Raw genomic sequence first — 19288 nt, forward strand, 5'->3', positions numbered from 1 at the left:
TTTTTCCCCCCAGTGTGAGTCCATCCTATTGTTTTAGAACTTACTGACCGTGCAGGTCTATCAGTACAAGGCCTGTGCCCATTATTAGTTTATTACCTCTCAGCTCCATCCAAACCCACCATCGTGCCACAATTTGTAATAACTGGAGCTGGACTCTTCAAATTGCATTTCTCCTTTGTCAGCTGGCCTGTGGTTAGGCTCTGACCACAGAGGGTACAGGAAACAGCCTTCCTTCTTCCTATTTGTTTTCCCGATGGCAGCTAGCAGACGTGAATGCTGGCATTTCAGAGGTGAGGGACATGGCAGCAGTGTTCACACCAGGAATGGTGGCTCCTGTCCCCGAACAGGTGCCCTCCACACCCTGGCAGGGCAGGCAACGTGTGCCCGAAGCAGCAGTGTCCTCTCCTCGGAGGTCTGATTCTTAGCCCTCAGGATCCTCCCCTAGGTTTCTAAGTTCCTTCCTTACCACTTTCTGCAACTGCTATCTCTGTTACAATCACAGAATTTTCTTTTACCCCATTTAGTAGTGAATCACCTTTAACCAAGTTAACAATTATTTGGATATAAATTGTCTCCATTCGAATTACTGGCAATTTCCATCTCCTGACTAAATCCTGACTGCTATTATTTAACCTCCTTCTACACCAACAGAACCACAGTCTTATTTAAAGCAATTCTGTGCCCAGTCCCAGGGCAGATGCTTGGTTGCCCAGCTTGCTTTATACCTACTGATGAGATGTGTATATGACTGCGTGTATAGCGCTGACCAGTGAGATGTGAACAGAAGTCTATTGGAACTCTGGGAAGACTTTTACTTAGTTAATAGTGAAAATAAACTTTAAGACAATAATGCCGAACAGCTTCATTCACATTTATAGTTCTAATATTGTTCTAATTTGATATGTAGAATTTAAATGAATAAAAAATTCTTGAGTTCTAACTATAGATCCAGTAAAGTTCAAAGAGCTACATGCAAAGTATAAAACATAAGAAACATTATTGTGTTTGATCCTTTTAAGAAGATAATACATGATGAAATTGTTCTACATAGTGGCAAAAATTTATAAAATCTTGAGTATTACTCATCAGGACTGTGAAAGCCAGAGTACTACAAAGTAGATACTTCCACTTTATCTTCTCCTACATTCTATAGATTCTAAATCATCTATATATTTTGCCCCAATCTTTCTTTGTCACATAAAGATAACACATGTATCTGCCTCTATAAAAACGAAGTTAGGAGTAAAAGATACTTATACTACCAACTCTAAAAAGAGAAAACTAATAATGACTATAGGAATAAAAAAACATGAAGAATAACGTATTTTTATACTTAAGAAGATATGATCCTATTAAGGGAAAGAATACATTTCAACAGTATACTATAACATCAATCTTATCATTATCAAAAGAGTAAAGACTATAGGAAACAGAACATATCCAGTACCAGAAAAGGAAAAACGCCACTGGAGCCATTCTTTTACTGGGATCTACCTGTATAATGCTTAAAATCTATCTACTACCTTTTGTTGCTGTTGTTTTAAAACATAACAGAGAAGTGCTCGGTCTTATTTTTCCCTACTTCACTGCAGAAAAGAGTTAACATAGCAAGCTTAAGACTGCTATCATTTGGAAGGCCAGATGAGAACCTGGATTCCAAGAGAGTTCCACCTGATAGGGGATGACTTACTACACCTAAATTGTTTGTGCAAACAGTATGGTTTATGCTGAAAACGTGCTTTCCTTCTGGGACTCAAGAATTTTGGTATGTGATAGGCAAAGGGTGCCTATGTTACAACCTATACTAAAAATCCTGGGAACTAAGTCTCTAATGAATGAGCTTCCCCTGGTACACAACATCTCACACATGCTGCTTCCACTCAACCTACGTGACTCCATTAGGAGAGGATCTTGGAAGCTTGTGCTTTCTTTCCTGTGGACTTGATCTCTTTTCCCTTAGGTGATTTTGTTTTATCTTTCACTAAAATAAATCACTGCTGTGAATATGACTGTATGCTGGGTCCTCTTGAGTTCTGCTAGAAAATCCTTGAACTTGAGGGTGGCCTTGGAAATCCCATATCCCACCCCTTCCCTTTTCAAGTTGGATTCCATTTTAAACACTTGCCTCTTCTCACTCTACATTTTCTCCCTGGATAATTACTCAGCCAGTATAGTTTCAGCTATCACACTTATTCTGCCACCTTCAATGTTAAACTTGAAATTAATTACAACTGCCTTGGGATATTTTTATCTGAAGTACATAGGCACTTCAAACTCAACAGGCTCAAAAATAAACTCACTGTAACTCCAGAATCATCTCCATAATCTCTCTTAGCATGCAACCAAATTTACTTCTCTCATCTTTCTTCTTTACGTTAGAAATCACCATCTACCTAGACTCTAAACTCGATGGCATTCAAGGTCCCTCATAATCTGTTACCAGCCTGGTCTTCTTTTCTCATCTATCACAATTTCCCCAGGCACTATAAATTACATTCACACCAGGTTACCTGCCTGTCCTTAGACTACTTACTATCCCTTTGCACTTGCTTTTTATCATCTGAACTGCCCACCCTCTCTCTGTATGGTAAATGCCTACTTATCAATACAACATCTCAGTTCCCAGCAGAACAGACAACTCTCTACTCTTGAAAGGATTTCATTCATACATTTAACACAATACTAACTTTATTGTACTGCTATTATTTTTACACTTTCCCCTATTACACTGTAAGGTCTTTGAAGGGAAGTGTCTTTCCTTGACAGGTAACAACATCCCTGACTGCACGGAGCTTACAGTCTAATGGGGAAAGAACCAATAAATAAATGCATATGTACAATGCGTACATACACACATATTACACACACATACACACACACAGAATGAGAGAAAGCGAAAGTGCAAGAGAGTACAGGTAAGAGCTAGAAGCAGTAGCAACTGCGGGGTGAGACAACAGAGTAATGGGGCTGCTATGGTGAAGAGTCTCCAGGAAAGGGGCGCCTGGGTGGCTCAGTCGGTTAAGCATCTGACTTCGGCTCAGGTCATGATCTCAGGGTCCTTGGATGGCGCCCCACGTCAGGCTCCCTGCTTCTCCTTTTCCCTCTGCATGCTCGTGCACTCACTCTCTCTTTCTCTCAAATAAATAAATAAATTTTTTTCAAAAAGTCCCCAGGAAAGGCCTGAGGTATGCAGAAGTCTTACTGAAAAGAAGTGCATGTCAGGAGGAAAGTATTCCAGCTAGAGAAAGTAAATATACAGGCTTTGAGGAGAGCCTGGCATATTCCAGATAAACAGCAGAGAAGACAGAGCAAATGATCAATCAAACTCTCACCATTTGAAATATCTGAGTCTATGAGGAATAAAACAGGTTGGATGATGGTTTTCAACTCTAATTCTGCAATGTACCAGAAACTTACAAAAAAAAAAAAAGTCACTGAATTGTTCAAAATGAAATCGATGACATTTTGAAGAGCAAAAAGTTTGCTTGGGTGGATATTAAAAGGCTTTGGTTGATTCCTTTAAAAAGTAACTTTTAAATTTATACATTTCTGATATATAATCCCCTAAGTTACAGCAGATAATGAAACTGATTTAAGTACTAGACAATATGTTCATTCAAGTGAAAATTGATCATAAAAATTATTAAAACTCACTTACTTGTGTATGGATAGATGAAACAGCAACAACTTCAACATTAAAAACACCTTTGTGATTATCTACCCATTTCATGCCAGGTAGAGGAACCTATAAAATATTAAATATATTAAATATAATGATCACAGATACTTAAGTTGATTAGAAATTCTGAAAATAAAAAAATTATAATACCTCAATGAGAAAAAAAATCCTGTGGAAATATATTTTTATACACTGTAAATGAATGTAAAGCTTATTTTTTGTTATTACAAAATCATTGTTTCTTACCAGAGAATTAAAAGGCTCAAGGAGCAAAAAGCAGAAAATATACACTCAAAATTCTATCTCCCCAAAGACATACCCCTTTATATCATTCCAAATCTTCCTCTGTGCACATTTTTTACACACCCTATCCTTGCATAGGTTATATAAAACACTATTTTAAACCTGTTTTTCACATGTATTGTGAATCTCTTTTCATGTCAATATATTCACATCTACAGTATCATTTTAATATTCTGTTTTCTTGTAAAAAAAAACGCCTATTTTGTTTTAATAAGGCTGTAAAATATTCACAGCAAAGGAATTCTTTTGTTTTTGTTTTTTTTAAGATTTTATTTATTTGACAGAGAGACAGCAAGAGAGGGAACACAAGCAGGGGGAGTGGGAGAGGGAGAAGCAGGCTTCCCGCAGAGCAGGGAGCCCGATGCGGGGCTCGATCCTAGGACCCTGGGATCATGACCCACGCTGACGGCAGACACTTAACAACTGAGCCACCCAGGTGCCTCGCAAAGGAATTCTGTTGTAAGGGTTAGAAAACTTTCTGTCTGATGTAAATTGCTAGGAATATTAATTAAAATTGTATCATAAAAAGTTATTTTTAAAAAGAGAATACATCACTTCTCTCTATTCCTCCTGCCAAGTACAGCGAAAAACCCTGAGCATGAGACACAAAATAAACACTGAAAGGTAGAAAGAAGAATGCAAACGACTAGGGACCTCGGGATGTGAAGAAATATAAAGTAGTGTTCCCTGGGTTTTATTTTTCCATCATAGATCCTGGACTAGGTGCTAAAGAAGCTGGCAACCCAGAAACACCAAAAGGAGTAGACAAAAACAAGCTCCAAGAAAAGGCTGCTCTCTCTAATCAAAGCCAACAAGTGCCCTACTCTGGCCAAACATAAGGAAACAAGTTGCAGCCCCACCCCTCCTCCAAAGGCTGAGGAGGGAGCGCAGGTGTCCACCCTCAGCTGGCTGTAATGAGATGCCCTCGTTCCCCACCCCACCGCCCAACACACTGGGGGTTATCAGAGAAGACAGAGGTGGAAACTGGTCCCAGCCCAGGGGTCACAAGTACCCCGTCAAATGTGGTGTCAGTGGAAGCCAAGCAGGGAGCAGTACCAAGGTGCCCCTTCCTCCTCACATACAGGAACATGTCAGCGGAGGCCTAGTGGGGAGCCTGAAATCCCACCTCTATCCATTAGTAAGCACCCTGAAAAACCACTGCAAAGTGAGGAATGTGGATCTTTACCTGTTGCATGAATGTGGCAATAGTGCCTCCCCCTACTGCTAAAACCCAAGGCTTAAATAAGGTCTGAGGTCATAACATAATACCCAAGATGTCTTAGATAGAAAAACAAACCTTGCATCACACCAAGAACCAGAAAAAAGGCAATCAGTAAACACTAAGATGATATAGATGCTGGACCGTCATCATTAAAACAAAACAAAACAGGCTTCAACAAGCAATTACAAATATCCTTGAAATAAATGACCAAAATAGAAAGTCTCAGGAAAAAAACATTTTAGGGATTTCTTTCCCATGGTTTCATTTTTTATCAAACGTAGAAAAGAAAACCGACTAAAGTCAGTTTCCTCTTAGAAAATTCAAGACTAAGTTGGTAAGAAATGCAATGTCTCTACTAAGGTAAATAGAGGTTTTGAAACTTTTGTAAAAGAAAGATGGTGCAGTAAATTCAAACTATTCAAAGAAAGAATTAATACTAGCTCTTTCAACCCAAAACACTTGTTTTCGGCTTAAAAAAATAGGATACGCAAATAAAATGAACAAAGACTGCTCTAAATATAGTGGTTCTTAAAGTCTGATCTGAGGATCAGCAGCATAAACGTCATCTGGGCACTTATTGGAGATGTAAATAACCAAGCCCCAACTCAGACGTCCTGCATCAGAAACCCTGGGGGTGAGGTTCAATAGCTGGCGTTAACACCTCTCCAGGTGATTTTGATGCATGCTAAGGTAAGAACTGTTGTCTTAAAACTCTAACAAGCATTGTGGCAATAGGAATGCCATAACAGAGGCGAACATTTCTTTATAGCACTTTTCATGTGCCTAGCACCACTCTAAGCGCTCTTAGACTTAGACAGACTACTAACAGTTTGATCACCAACGTAACCCCTTCTTATAAGCATTAATTATTCTCAACTTACAGATGAGAAAATTCAGGCACAGAGAATATTTTAGTTGGCTCGGGCTGCCATAACAAAATATCATACATTGGGTGACTTAAACCACAGAAAGTTATTTTCTCAGTTTGGAGACTAGAAGTCCAAAATCAAGGTGACAACATGGTCAGTTTCTGGTGAGAAACGCTTCCTAGCTTGCAGACGGCTACCTTCTCACTGTGTTCTCACACAGCTAGGAGTAAGAGTACTCTGATGTCTCTTCTTAAGGCACTAATCATGAGGCCCCACCCTCCTGACCTCATCTGAAACTCATTTGAACCTAATTAACTCCCACAGATCTCATCTCCAAATACTAGCACATTGTGGGTTAGAACGTTGTCAACATATGAATTTGGACGGTGGGGGCGGGATGAGGTAGGGAGACATAATTCAGTCCACAGCAGAGAGATTAAGAAACTTACCTGAGGTTACACAACTAATAAATGGTGAGGCCAGGAATGAAACCCTGAAAATAATGATATACTGCCTTTTGAAAGTATATGAGATTTGAAACAATAAAAACTTTAATAATCCCTACCCTTCAAAAGTTAACCTTGCTAAACTTGATGTGTATTTTCCAAACTATTTATCACCCAATTACTGATGTGTACTTGAGGTGTGAGTTTGGTTGTCACTATACTGTTTGCTTTTATATTTTTATTATAAATGTTCTATTGGGGGGCGCCTAGGTGGCTCAGTAGGTTGAGCATCCTACTTGTGATTTCCGCTCAGGTCATGATCTCATGTTTGTGAGACTGACCCCTGCATCAGGCTCCATGCGGTGTAGAGCCTGCTTAAGATTCTCTCTCTTCCTCTCAATAAATGAATGAATGAATGAATGAATGAATGTTCTACTGGGATACTGAGGTGGGATATTGAAATCTGCATTACTCCTCTTAACTACTGCACCACTGCATGGATATACAAGAATTTAATTCAGCATTAAATTCTTGGTTGATCCATGTAGTTTTCACTTTTTATGTTTTGCTAATACCAGTAATCCTATAATTTTTCCTTCTTTTTAGATGAAACAAAATATATCTATTAAAAATATTATACAGTCTATGTTAACTAACTTGATTTTAAATAAAATAAAATAAGAAATTTTTTAAATGAAAATGAGGGACACCTGAGTGGCTCAAACAATTAAGCATCTGCCTTCGGCTCAGGTCATGATCCTGGAGTCTCGGAATCCAGCCTCGTGTCCGGCTCCCCACTCAGCAGGGAGTCTGCTTCTCCCTCTCCCTCTGCTCACCGCCCCCCCAACTGGTGCTCTCTCACTCATTCTCTCTCTCAAATAAATAAAATCTTTAAAAACAAAAATAAATAAAATAAAAATAAAAATACTATAGTCATATATTATACACTTCCATGTTAATAGTTAAATACATCTATGTTGGCATGGCATGTCCTGACTATGCTTGGTACAACCTGGTATGCTCTTTGTAGAAATGAGGACACAGATGTATCAACCACATTCAACTAATGTAGTTAAAATTAGTGAGCTACTCAGGATGTCACAGATTTAGTCCAACTCTAACTTAGGTCAGAGAAGTGAAATACCCAGTGAACTTGGGCAAACGAGATACTAAAAATACTTTTTTAAAAGGTAGCTAGGTAATATCCTTCACTGCATGTCATTGGTGGTTCATTGCAAAATGGCACTCAAGCTTTGGAAGGGGAGGAACTATGGCAGGATTTGGCAAATGGGTTTATATTTCACAGCCGAGAGTCCCCTCTCTCCACATGCCAGTGAAATGCCTGCCCTCCCCCAGTGGGGGAGTGCGATGAGGGAGATGCAAAGAAATGGCCAATGTTTCTGTGGGGAAAAGAACACAACAGATATTCCTCACTGCCAAATGGCTAATCACTTTGAGAAACTTCGTATGGTCTCAACAAAATTTTCATTTTTTAGTTTTCCGAATATCAACAATCCTGTAACTTTTTAAATTCATACAACAAATATTTATTGAAGGCTCTAGACAGTTTTCTAGGTACTAAAGTTCCATGGCAAACACAAGGTCTGCTCTCAGGGAGCTTACCCACCATTTCTTATAGAGAAAAGTAAGGAAATAAATAATATAATTTCAGATAGTGGTAAGTATTAAGTAAACAGAATTGGATTAAAAATGATAGAGTATATCAGCAGTGAAGTAGAAGGAAGGGTTGGAAATTCATGGAGTAAGCAAAGACCTCTATGAGGAGGTATTATTTTATATAAAATTCAGAAAATGAAAAGAATCCAGCCATGTGAAGTTCAGGAAGAGGAAAGAAAATTCAAAGGCCTAGAAGCAGGAAAAAGTTTAGAAGAAGCTCTAAGTACAGAAGAAGGGGCTCAGGGATGGTAGAAGATGATGTTAGAGAGGTGGAAGAGCTCAGATCCTTTGGAGATTTGGAGGTCATGGAGAAAAATCTAGATTTATATTCTAAGTACAATGAAATGCCAGCAAAATATAGATACACTATATAAACATTATATGTGATCATAAAGAAACACTAGTCTTGGCAGTATCATGCTGAATGAAAAAACCAAGTCCCCCAGAGGATTATATACAGCATAATACCCTTTTCATTAAATCCAAAAAATAAGCAAAGTAAAAATGTATTGTTTAGACATACATATACCTCAATTAAAAATAGTTTTAAGAGGCTAGTTTTCAAAACAATATGAATGCACTTAATGCCATGGAACTGGACACTTAAAAATGGTTAAAATGGCTAATTTTATGTTACGTATATTTTACCACAATTTTTTAAGCCTCTGCCTTTGGCTCAGGTCATGATCCCAGGATCCTGGGATCGAGCCCCAAGTCTCCCAGCTCAGCAGGGAGCCTGCTTCTCCCCCACTCTCTTTCCCTCCCCTTGTTCATGATCTCTCTCTCTCAAATAAATTTTAAAAAAATACAAAAGCTTAAGCACTTATCATCTATCAGTCATACGACACATGTATAGTCAAATCCAAATGATGCCCATATTCTTTATATATGAGCATACACAGCATGGTAGCTAGAAGAAAACCATCAACCTCCCTTTAGAAAGCTGACCTTGCACTTGCAAATCAATTAAGAATAAAAGCATAACTTCATAAAATCAGATTTTCTTTTAAAATATTTCCTTTTGAAATATATAATGCAATCCCTGACGGAAGACTAGCTGATTTTACTGAGAAGATGTGTTCCTAGAAAACTGAATGAAAGGTTTGGCAAGGGGGTGGAGTGGGGAGGAAGGAAGGAGTCATCTTTCTTTCCTACTATCTTTATTCATTCGTTTAATAAATACTTACTGCCTGCTGTGAGCCAAGCACTATTCTAAGTACTTGCAGAGAGAGCAATGCCCAAGAAAGACAAAGTCCCTACCTTCCTGGAATTTATACTCTGTAGAAAATAAACAAAGATATATGAAGTATAAAGTCAATGAAAAGTACTACGAGGACAAAGCAAAGGGATAAAAAAGGGTGGAGGCTGCACTTGAATGAAGCGCTCAGAGACCTCTGTCTGAAGAAGCAGGATTTGAGGGGCTATCTGGATGAAACGAAGAAGCTGGCCTGGTGATGGAGCACTGCCAGCAGAGAAACTGCAAAGGGCCCGACGTGGGAATGCACTCTGCACGTCTGAGAACAGCCAAGGCACTGTGCTGTGTGGCTGGGCCAGAGTAAGTGACAGAGAACAGTAAGAAAGGAGGTTGGAGCAGGAGCTTTCTGTTGCCTCTGTTTTTTAAAAATAAAAATTTATTTGTGAATATTTTTCGAGTTCTATTCTGAAAATAAATGCCACCAGGAGAACATTCCCAAGACATAGTTCAGATTAATGCATACAAAGAGTCACGTGCAAATCATCCTGTAACAGTTCTCTCAAAAAGCACTTCGGGTTTGGAACAGTGGCTACTGATTCTTGATTGAGCTTTTTCCAATGTTTTTGTTTCTTTCAAGTCACATATGTCATCATCACAGCTGCTAATGTTTCTTGTATTGCATGGTTTTTTTAAAAGATTTTATTTATTCATTTGAGACACGGAGATACAGAGAGAGAGAGAGAGAGAGAGAGAGAGAGAGAGCATGAGCAGGGGCAGAGGCAGAGGGAGAAGCAGGCTCCCTCCTGAGCCAGGAGCCTGATATGGGGCTCGATCCCAGGACCCTGGAATCATGACCTGAGCCGAAGGCAGATACTTAACCATCTGAGCCACCCAGGTGCCCCTCTTGTATTGCATGTTTATAGCTACTTTATTTTCACATACATGATCAATTACAAAAATATTCTAAAAAATTTGTTTGTTTGTACTCCTTCCTCCAGACTTTCAGTGAAATGTTGTCTACTAAAAAACAAAACAAAACAAAACAAAAACTCATTTATTTAAAGCTTCTCATGTTACAATATGAAAATTCTCCAAATTTGCCTTTTTTAAGTTTATATTTCACATATTACTTTGGTTTTAAAATCAATATACTTAGATTAAAAGCTTTAAGTATTCTACAGAGTAATTTTAATTCTAAAAGAAAACAGTATTATTATCTACATACTTCTAGCCAGAATAGCAAGGTCTCGTTTGAGAAAAATACCTTTGTAATAAAAAATTCATTTCATTCAATCTGGAGAGTTTCACCATGAGAGATACTGACCTCAGGAGACAGTACAGAATAAGCCTGTGGTGGTTTTTCCAGTGAGACTGGTAGGCAAAACTGCCCAGTCTTTAATCGTCCATTCTGAAGCATCGGTATCCACTTTTAATTAAAAAGGAAACAATATTAAGTTAAATATGTTTGTTACAAAAGTAATTACTTGGAAAATCTGTTTTAAGAACTTGGTATGAGCTAAATTTGTCTCACATCACCAAACACCAACGGGCTTTGATTAAGTAATAATAATAGGTTTCCATGATTCCTCTAAAGAAAAGCTTCCCTGACAATATTTTATTAAGGAGGATCCCTAAAACATTACTATTACTAACTAACCATGCAATATTTGAACCTATAGATGGTCCTTATTATACCAGAAAAAGCTGGAGTAGAAGATAAAGGCCACCAAGTGGATCCATTTTAAATGGGGGTAATAGTGTCAATGTATATAGGGAAAGGTTTGATTAAACGTGAATGCTGACAACAAAACTAAAAAGCATGAACATAAATTTATTTTGTTACGTTTAGCAAAATTCATTTCATAGACTGCAAGAAACAAAAAAAAGTCAAATGTTGATTTTTCTCTTTTGGGTAGCAGCACGATTTTTCTGACAAAGTTGTGATAGCACATCATGACACCATATCCTTCACCTTAGGTTTACCTTTGCAATTCAATCATAATGATTTTCAAAAAATACTCAAGAGTTTTAATTGCCTTTAATTAAAGCCAAAAGAATTTTAATAGCCAAGGGTCTCTTTTAATCATTTTACATTGAAACCATTCTCTTCTGAAGAACCATTAAAATTAATATATTTATACTGTATTGTTGGGTAAACACATAATAATCAGGACCAACACCTAAGTGTTCACACATGTTAGGTAATTAATTACATTACTTAATTACAGTAACGAGTATTTTCTTATTATGATGACTTTTCTTAACCCTTATGGGGAATCCGATAAGGAATATTCAAGTAATAATGAACACCAACTTCATCTCAGATACTGTAATTACAGTATTTTTAAGATCGAAGAGCTAAATATTAAACAAAAAAATACTTACTGTATATCCAACAGGAGTTTCAAGAGGAGTATTTTGTTTTTGTTGACAACTAACATGATAAAAAGTAAAAAGCAAATGATGATGGTCAGTTAAAGTAGCAGGGAGTTTAACCTTGATTTCTTCATGAAAATCAGGAGACCTTCATACAAAAAAACAAAACAAAACAGATCAATAGTCAGTAATTTGTTCAAAATAAGTAATTATTGCATTGGTATATTTGAGTAATTTTTAAATTTCAGGATTCATACTTAATTTTTCTTCTAGTACAAAATATTTTTCTCTATTCCCAAACTTTAAGTAACTAACTTCTATTTCCAGTTGAGGGAGCTGCCTCTGTTTCTGAAATTTCTCATCCCATTTTTATTAATGGGCTGGGTAATCCTACTATTTTAAAATTCATTAATAATCACCACCTTGATGCTGAGATCTTCATTAGATTGGAAATTATATAAAAGAGCAGACTATGCAAGGCTTTCTATATTCTGATACACATTACATAGAAAAAATAATAGGAGTTTTTAATAAGTAGATATTTTAAAACCATACCATAAAAAAAACATTTTTCTATTATAGGAGTGCAGCTTCATGCTAAAGATTAATATGTGTTATCTTTTTGTAAAAAAGAAAAAAAACAAGTATCTCTAGACAACTTGGTATCAAGTTGGGCTCTCTATGGAAATATTTTATATCAATTATTCCATTGCTAAAGAAACAGATGTTAACAAAACATAAACTAATGTACTGACAGCTCAGAAAAGAGGGAAAAAAAACGAAAAGAAAAAAAATCAGGAACACCTACAAATTGCATTTGTCCCAGTTTAGAAGTGCTCCCAGACACTTTAAGAATACAACCAATATCATGTTTGATCAAACCAATGGCATTTTCACCTCAGTATTCACTGAGAGTGGTCCCTAGGAGCATTTTTATAGAAAAGTATTGCTGCTATTTATGATATAGACTTAAAAGGGATAGGACCTTAGCATCCCAACCTTCCATATTCAGTTAGTATCTCTTAGAATTATATTCAATGAAAATGCATCCAAACCATATGGGTCCAACTAATTAAAAGTGAATTCTGTTCCACAAATTAGAAAAAACTCTGATGCTAATAAGTCTAATATCCTTACATTTCAAATAAGCCTCAAAAACACTAACAACTGTAGATTTGATCACAGAAACATTAGGTAGATGAGGCTTTTAATACCTATAAGAAAGATAATTAATGCTAGCCATTTGAGAATTTGATGATTTTGGTGAATAAAAGATGCTATGCATCTTATTATTGATCTTACTAATCACTACTGAATTATAAGAAAGTTGAATTTACTAACAATGTTAGACAGTATTGTCATTTTAATTTTACTAATGCTGCGAGCAACAAAAATAAAGATATATCTACAAATTGAGATACTTTAAGAAATTACTACCTTCTTTATCAGTATCTTTCCTGGTACTGAATGTTTTAGTTCATTTCTTTTCTGAAATCATACTATGTTGAAGGCTTTTATGGAAAATTAAGCATCTACTAGTTATTCATCAACAAGTACTTTTAATTGTTCACCTTTATGCTAAGTATTGTGTTATATTTGTGGTGGTTTTATAGATAAACATGAAAAAATAATTACCCTCAAAAATATGTAATTTAGTAGAAATATAAATAAGACACACATATATCAATAGCAATGCTATAAAGCAGGGGTTGGCAAACTATGGCCCATAGGCCAAATCTAGTCCACTGCCTGGTTTTGTAGCCTACAAAATAAGAATGATTTTTAGAAGTCCTTAAAAAAAATAAAAAGAATAACATTTCACTTGAAATATTACATGAAATTCAAATTTCAGTGTCCATAAGTAAAATTTTATTGGAAGACAGCCATGCCCATTCATTTGCAACTTTACTTATTGTCTACGGCTGTTTTTGCAGTATAACAGCAGGGCTGAGTAATTGCAACAGAGGCCATATGGCCCACAAGCCCTAAAACAAACCTACTGGGCCCTTTGCAGAAAAAGTTTGCCAACTCCTGGTATAGAGCATATAAGGTTAAGTGCTTCAAGAAGAGAGCTGAACAGATTACTTCAAGTTTTGGATCAGGGAATTGTGTTTAGGTCTTATGGTACAGGCCTTAAAGAATGAATAGGAGTTCAATCAGTCGAGGGAATTGGTATTAGAATAGAAAAAGAGATCCAAGAAAGGCCCAGAAACAGAAGAGCACAGGATATGTTTGGTAATCAGGCAAAAGGAAAATTATGTAAAAGACGACGGGATATTAGAGAAAAGAAGAAGGATAGCAAGGATGTTTTAGATTTTGAATCAAAGGAACTGGAAAAATTGTGGTACCATTAATAAAAATGAAGAGTCAGACAGAGATAGGGTCCAGAAGAGAATCAGGGATAAACACATAGATATTGAGAAGGCAGCAGGGCACCCTGAACATGCCCAAGAGGGCCACTAAAAAATATATGTCTCCACCTCACAAAGAAGGTTATGACAAAATAAGAGTTCGGAACAATCCACACAAAGATAAAAGTAGTAGCATTTTCGCTGACTGTAACTCTGAGAAATACATATAAGATTATTTACAGAGAGTAAAGTATAGAAAAAGGTTATGGGTGAAACCTTACTGTTTTGTATGGAATATCGATACTCAACAAAAAAAAAAAAAGAAAGGAAAGAAAGAAAAATTAGAGCAATTATTACAGAAAAAAAACTGTCCACAGAGATGGGAGGAAACAAAGAGGGTAGTTAAGTAAGGGTGAGAAAGAATAAAGTTTTAAGGAGGGCAAGGAAAACCATGCTGCACAACAACACTGAAGAGAGAGACCTTTGTTTTGTTTTTTAAGTACAAGGAACTTGAGCTTTTTTTTGACAGTAAGAGACTGATGGGACAAGAGAAGGGTTAAGTGACGGAGTCACACTCTGAAAGAGCAAGGATGAGACTGGAGGAAAGCAGAGGGGAAAGACTCACACTGAGCCAGGTGGGCACCCCAACTGCCCTTGAGCCAGAAGGAAAGGCAGACCATGCAGAGATCATCAGAGGTAAAGAGTAGACAAATGGATGGTTCTCAAGTTGGATGGTCTCAACCCACTTAATAAAGTAGGAATGCTAAGAGTAAGGCAAACAGAGTAAGTAGGAGCTACAGAAAGGAAGAGAAAGGCTTAAAATATGTCTTGCCAAATGACAGAGGGTAAAAAAGCGATAGCAAGATTACCAAAGAGTGGTGGGGCCGAAAGGAAGATGAAATAAAGTAAAATGAATTTCTGCAGCCCAATCATATGGATAAAATGATGTTAATTTGTGATCATCTTGATTGGTAGAATTTTGTGATTTTTCTCCAACAGCATTCAATAATCAAAACAAAAGAAAAGAAAGTAAGTAGAGATGAAAAGTTATCCAAAGTTAAAAATTTCCAAAAGAAGTAAACTGGAAGGGTCCTGAGTCAAAGGATTATTAGATTTTGAGAATACTACCAGTTTAACTGACTAATGGCTGTAAGCTTAGTAAAGAGTTAAGTAAAACTACAAAGTGTCGAGGGGAAAATAACAGAGAAAGTCCAAAGGACCAGAGGCCACAATGATAATCAATAACAGTAAAATAAAAATGAAAGGGTCAGAGAATTTGATATGAAAGATGTTTTGTGTATAAAGTCTTATATTTGATGTCTATGAAAAATATGCATCTACAGGTTGAAAATTATAACTCTGATGTCAGCTGTCTTGAATTTGCACATTCAGTGCAGCAAAGCATTTGGTAAACACACTAACGTGAGTGCTAACAATGCCACTGAGAAGTGAGTAACTTTGAAAGAAATATTTGAATTCAGTACCTGTTATGATATACTACGGCTGTATAGGCTTCCTTTGAAAATTCTGAACAGCTAGATTTACCAAAGATTACCTGTAACAAATAACAGCATGTTGAAACTTTGTTGTAATAAATGCTGGATGTTCATATCTATGTAAGAATTTGTCTGATTTAATAACTACTGGAGAACAATGGGCAAAATCAGCCCAATGAAGAACAATGTGCCTACTAACGCTTATTAATAAATTCAATTGCTTAGTTGTAAATTTTTCAACTACAGACCCATCTGACATTCAAACATTCGAAAAGTTTCTCCCCGTTATATTTTCTTTTTCTTAAAGAAGGTGAAGAATTCATTTTAAAATCTGGATGTAGCATATCGTTTGGAATTTATGTAAGAAATATGGTCTTAGAATGGTAGTTCTTTACAAATTGGTGGCTTCTCTACTAAAACAGTAATCATTCTGTAAGTCAAATATAAATTATTTATAAATGATATTTAAAAATCCTACTTTAGGTCAAGCTATGTATCTTTTGCTTCCAGTATTTCTTATAAGCTACTCTATAAAGAAGGAGGAGCGCCATTCTTATATTCTTTCATATGTGTTAAAAAAAAATCCACCACAACAAAAAAAAGTACAATACTATTGGAGAAGGGTTAGAGGTAAAATAATTCAGTCTTGTATATCTGCCTCTTGAGTTCTAATAGCAATATTATAGTTAATTAGGGCAGCTGATTAGATAAATGGCTTACAATTCCTACGTGAGACAGTTAGGCTTGCAATGTTATCTAGCCGTAAGTTAAACTCTTACGTCTGGCCAGCCATCTCTACATATGCAGAAATAAGTACATGGACATGTCATCACACTTCCATCAACACAACTGGTAAAATAACTCAAACTTTCTATCTTATACAAAGGGATTAATTGGTACCATCCGTAAATAAAAAGAACATATTAACAGATATTTGTGTTTCTTTTTGTAACAGTTCAAGCAGGTCCTTTTATTTTAAAGGTGTGTAAAGGTGTAATAATTATGACTCTCCTAGATAAGTCTAATTTCATCAATTTGCGAAGAATACGTTACCATGTTTTTATAAAATGTTGTTCCAATAACAGAACTTGGTTTATGATTTTATCATATCAATATATGATCAAAAAATTATCTTAGGATCCATTTGAGTAGTCCTTATTTTTTAAAAAAGTAAGCCAGGACTACGTGTCTATGTCTCTATACTTTCAACCAGCCACTAGGATAAACATAAAAGCATTATATTTTCATATGATTAATGACACACAAGCGAAAGGAGTGCAGTACCTTTTTTCCTCCTGAGAAACTATCATTTTTCACAAAGTAACACATTTATATTCATAACATGAATGACAAAAAGTGTAAAGTGTTCCTTTTTTTGACCATTTGACAGGTATTTTTAACCATTCATCAACACAGACTGAGGATCATTTCTGTGCCAAGCACTACGACAAGCATCAGGTTACAATCATGACATGGTCCCTGCCCTCAAGGAGCTCACAATCTAGTAGACAAGATAAAGGAGTAAACATATAATCTTAAGGTGATAAGGCCCATAAAAGAAATGAGAAGATGCTATGGTAGCACCAAAAGAGGGAGTGGTCTAACTGCCAATGTGGCTGGATGCAGCTGAATTCTGCAGAGGAGGCCATATGCTAAGACAAGGAAGAGTTTGTTAGGCAAACAATAACAACAGATTATCTTACGTATACGGCATTTGTCATTAGCTCAAATCCATATGGCAATTCACGTAACAAAGCACCTACTTTCACAATCCAGTATCTTTTCATCAACTGTGATAGTACATTCATTCCTTCAGCAGAAATAAAAAACTAATAAAGAACATGAAATGCTAATTCCAAACCTCAAAAATAAATTCTACATTTACCAACAAATATTTATTCAGCATGTATTATATGCAGAGATCTGAGGCAGCTGCCATAGAAGATTACAAAGATGAATAATTTGTACTTGTTGCTGTCAAGATCTATAAATGTGGATGAAACGGGGACAAGAGGAAAAGAGAAAACATACGGCTTTCCTAGTAAGTAGAAAATCAGACTTGATTTAATGACTGACACGGAAGGCTAAAATAAAACCGTTAACAATGCACCTATTCTTAAGCTCATTTTCATTCCACTAGGGTTCTCAGAAGTTGAACATCTACAGTGACAGTTGTGCTCCTACTCCATATGTGACTAAGTTTAGTTGAACCTAAAATCTACTTTCATGGAACTTGCATTGTATTTCACAGAATGTGCATTAATGTTCCCCAAATCCTAAATGACAATCTGGGCAATCAAGAATCTCCCCAGTCTGGCCTCAATCAAGTATTTCTGACTTATCTTACATTGCTCTGGCTCACTGGCAACCCAGCGCTGTACCACTGTTGAAGGACATTCTCCAACTTGGGAGAGGTGCTTTCTTTCCTCCACTGTCTAAGACCCAATGCCATTTACATTTTAAACACCTTTGGTTTTACTTCAGATATACCTCCTCCAGGTGATACCTGTTTATTACCTCAGCAAGACACTCTCTCCTACTACTGTACATCTATGCCTTTGAATCCCTATAGCAATCCTCTAACACTTAGCAAATACCCTGGTTCTCAGTATTGGCTGCAAAATGTAATCCCTTGGGAAGATTTAAAAATACTGATACATGATTAGTTCCCACCCCCAGACACTATAATTTAATTGGAGTAAGATTCAGTCTGAGCACTGGTATTTTTAAAGGCTCCCTAGGTAAGTGTAATATGCACTATTATCAAGATTTCTTAACAAACATGGGAAAAATCATACATATTAGAATCATGTGGGGAACATTTTCAACCTATACCACAACCTCATATACTACGCATCAACTTACACCTCCCTTACCTGGCCTTTCATTCTAAAGGAGAAGAATCAGAATCACAGATGACAAGAATAGAAAAAATATATATATATATCTGTGCTTCATTAGAGTACCCTAGGTGATTCTGTTCTGATCCTCTTTTGTAAGTCACTATTTTAGAATTTTATGTGTTTATCTCATATCCTCTAGGTTACAAGTCTTATTCATCTTTGTATCTCTGGGAGTGACTAGCATATACCAAGTCCTCAATAATTAAGACTTCAAGATGGAAGTACTGAATCACTATATTGTATACTTGAAACTAATATTACACTGTATATTAACTAACTGGAATTTAAATAAAAACTTTTAAAGAAGAATTCAAGTAAACTTGTACTATCTGTATAGGAAGTAATGCAGTTAGAAACTTGGTCTACGAGATAATATTAATTTCCAGTTTAGAGCTGCCAACGAAGTAAAAAAGAAAGTTTATTTGAACCACATATGAAGAACAGGAAAAGTAAAGAACATTTCTTACCGGCATGGCATTGCTTGGATCCTCCCCATACATGAACTGTACTTTCACTGTTATATTTCTTGCAGAACCTTGACGATTGGCAAAATTGAGACTCTGAGGGTATATGTAGAGAAGATTTCTGTGAAGGCAATAGTATACATGATAGTGAATATATATCTAAAAACAGTATGTATTACTGCATGCCACAAAAGGATGGAACAAATATTGAATTATTAATATTTGCTAGCCACTATACTATTTTCACATCCAATGTTTTGATTCCTAGAGCAATCATTCAAAGGCAGCAATCAAATATACCCCAATT

The 19288-nt window shown here is 36.3% G+C and overlaps 1 protein-coding gene across 11 annotated transcripts in view; it reads right to left on the reverse strand.

The window, feature by feature from the left end:
* Positions 1 to 19288, reverse strand: part of DOCK7 (dedicator of cytokinesis 7) — a 220646-nt gene that overhangs the window by 89824 nt on the left and 111534 nt on the right. For 9 of the 11 annotated variants that reach the window (XM_027620950.2, XM_027620940.2, XM_027620931.2 and 6 more), the window contains exons 15-19: positions 18985 to 19102; positions 15603 to 15673; positions 11777 to 11915; positions 10716 to 10817; positions 3659 to 3745 (exon numbers count right to left, since the gene is read on the reverse strand). In XM_027620950.2, the coding sequence (XP_027476751.2) occupies positions 3659 to 3745; positions 10716 to 10817; positions 11777 to 11915; positions 15603 to 15673; positions 18985 to 19102 (517 nt within the window). Of the gene's footprint in view, positions 1 to 3658; positions 3746 to 10715; positions 10818 to 11776; positions 11916 to 15602; positions 15674 to 18984; positions 19103 to 19288 lie in introns of those variants that run through there. The other 2 variants (XM_035727291.1, XM_027620967.2) reach the window with 2 other exon arrangements.

This window comes from Zalophus californianus, chromosome 4 (genome assembly GCF_009762305.2).
Source record: "Zalophus californianus isolate mZalCal1 chromosome 4, mZalCal1.pri.v2, whole genome shotgun sequence".
Lineage (NCBI taxonomy): Eukaryota > Metazoa > Chordata > Mammalia > Carnivora > Otariidae > Zalophus > Zalophus californianus.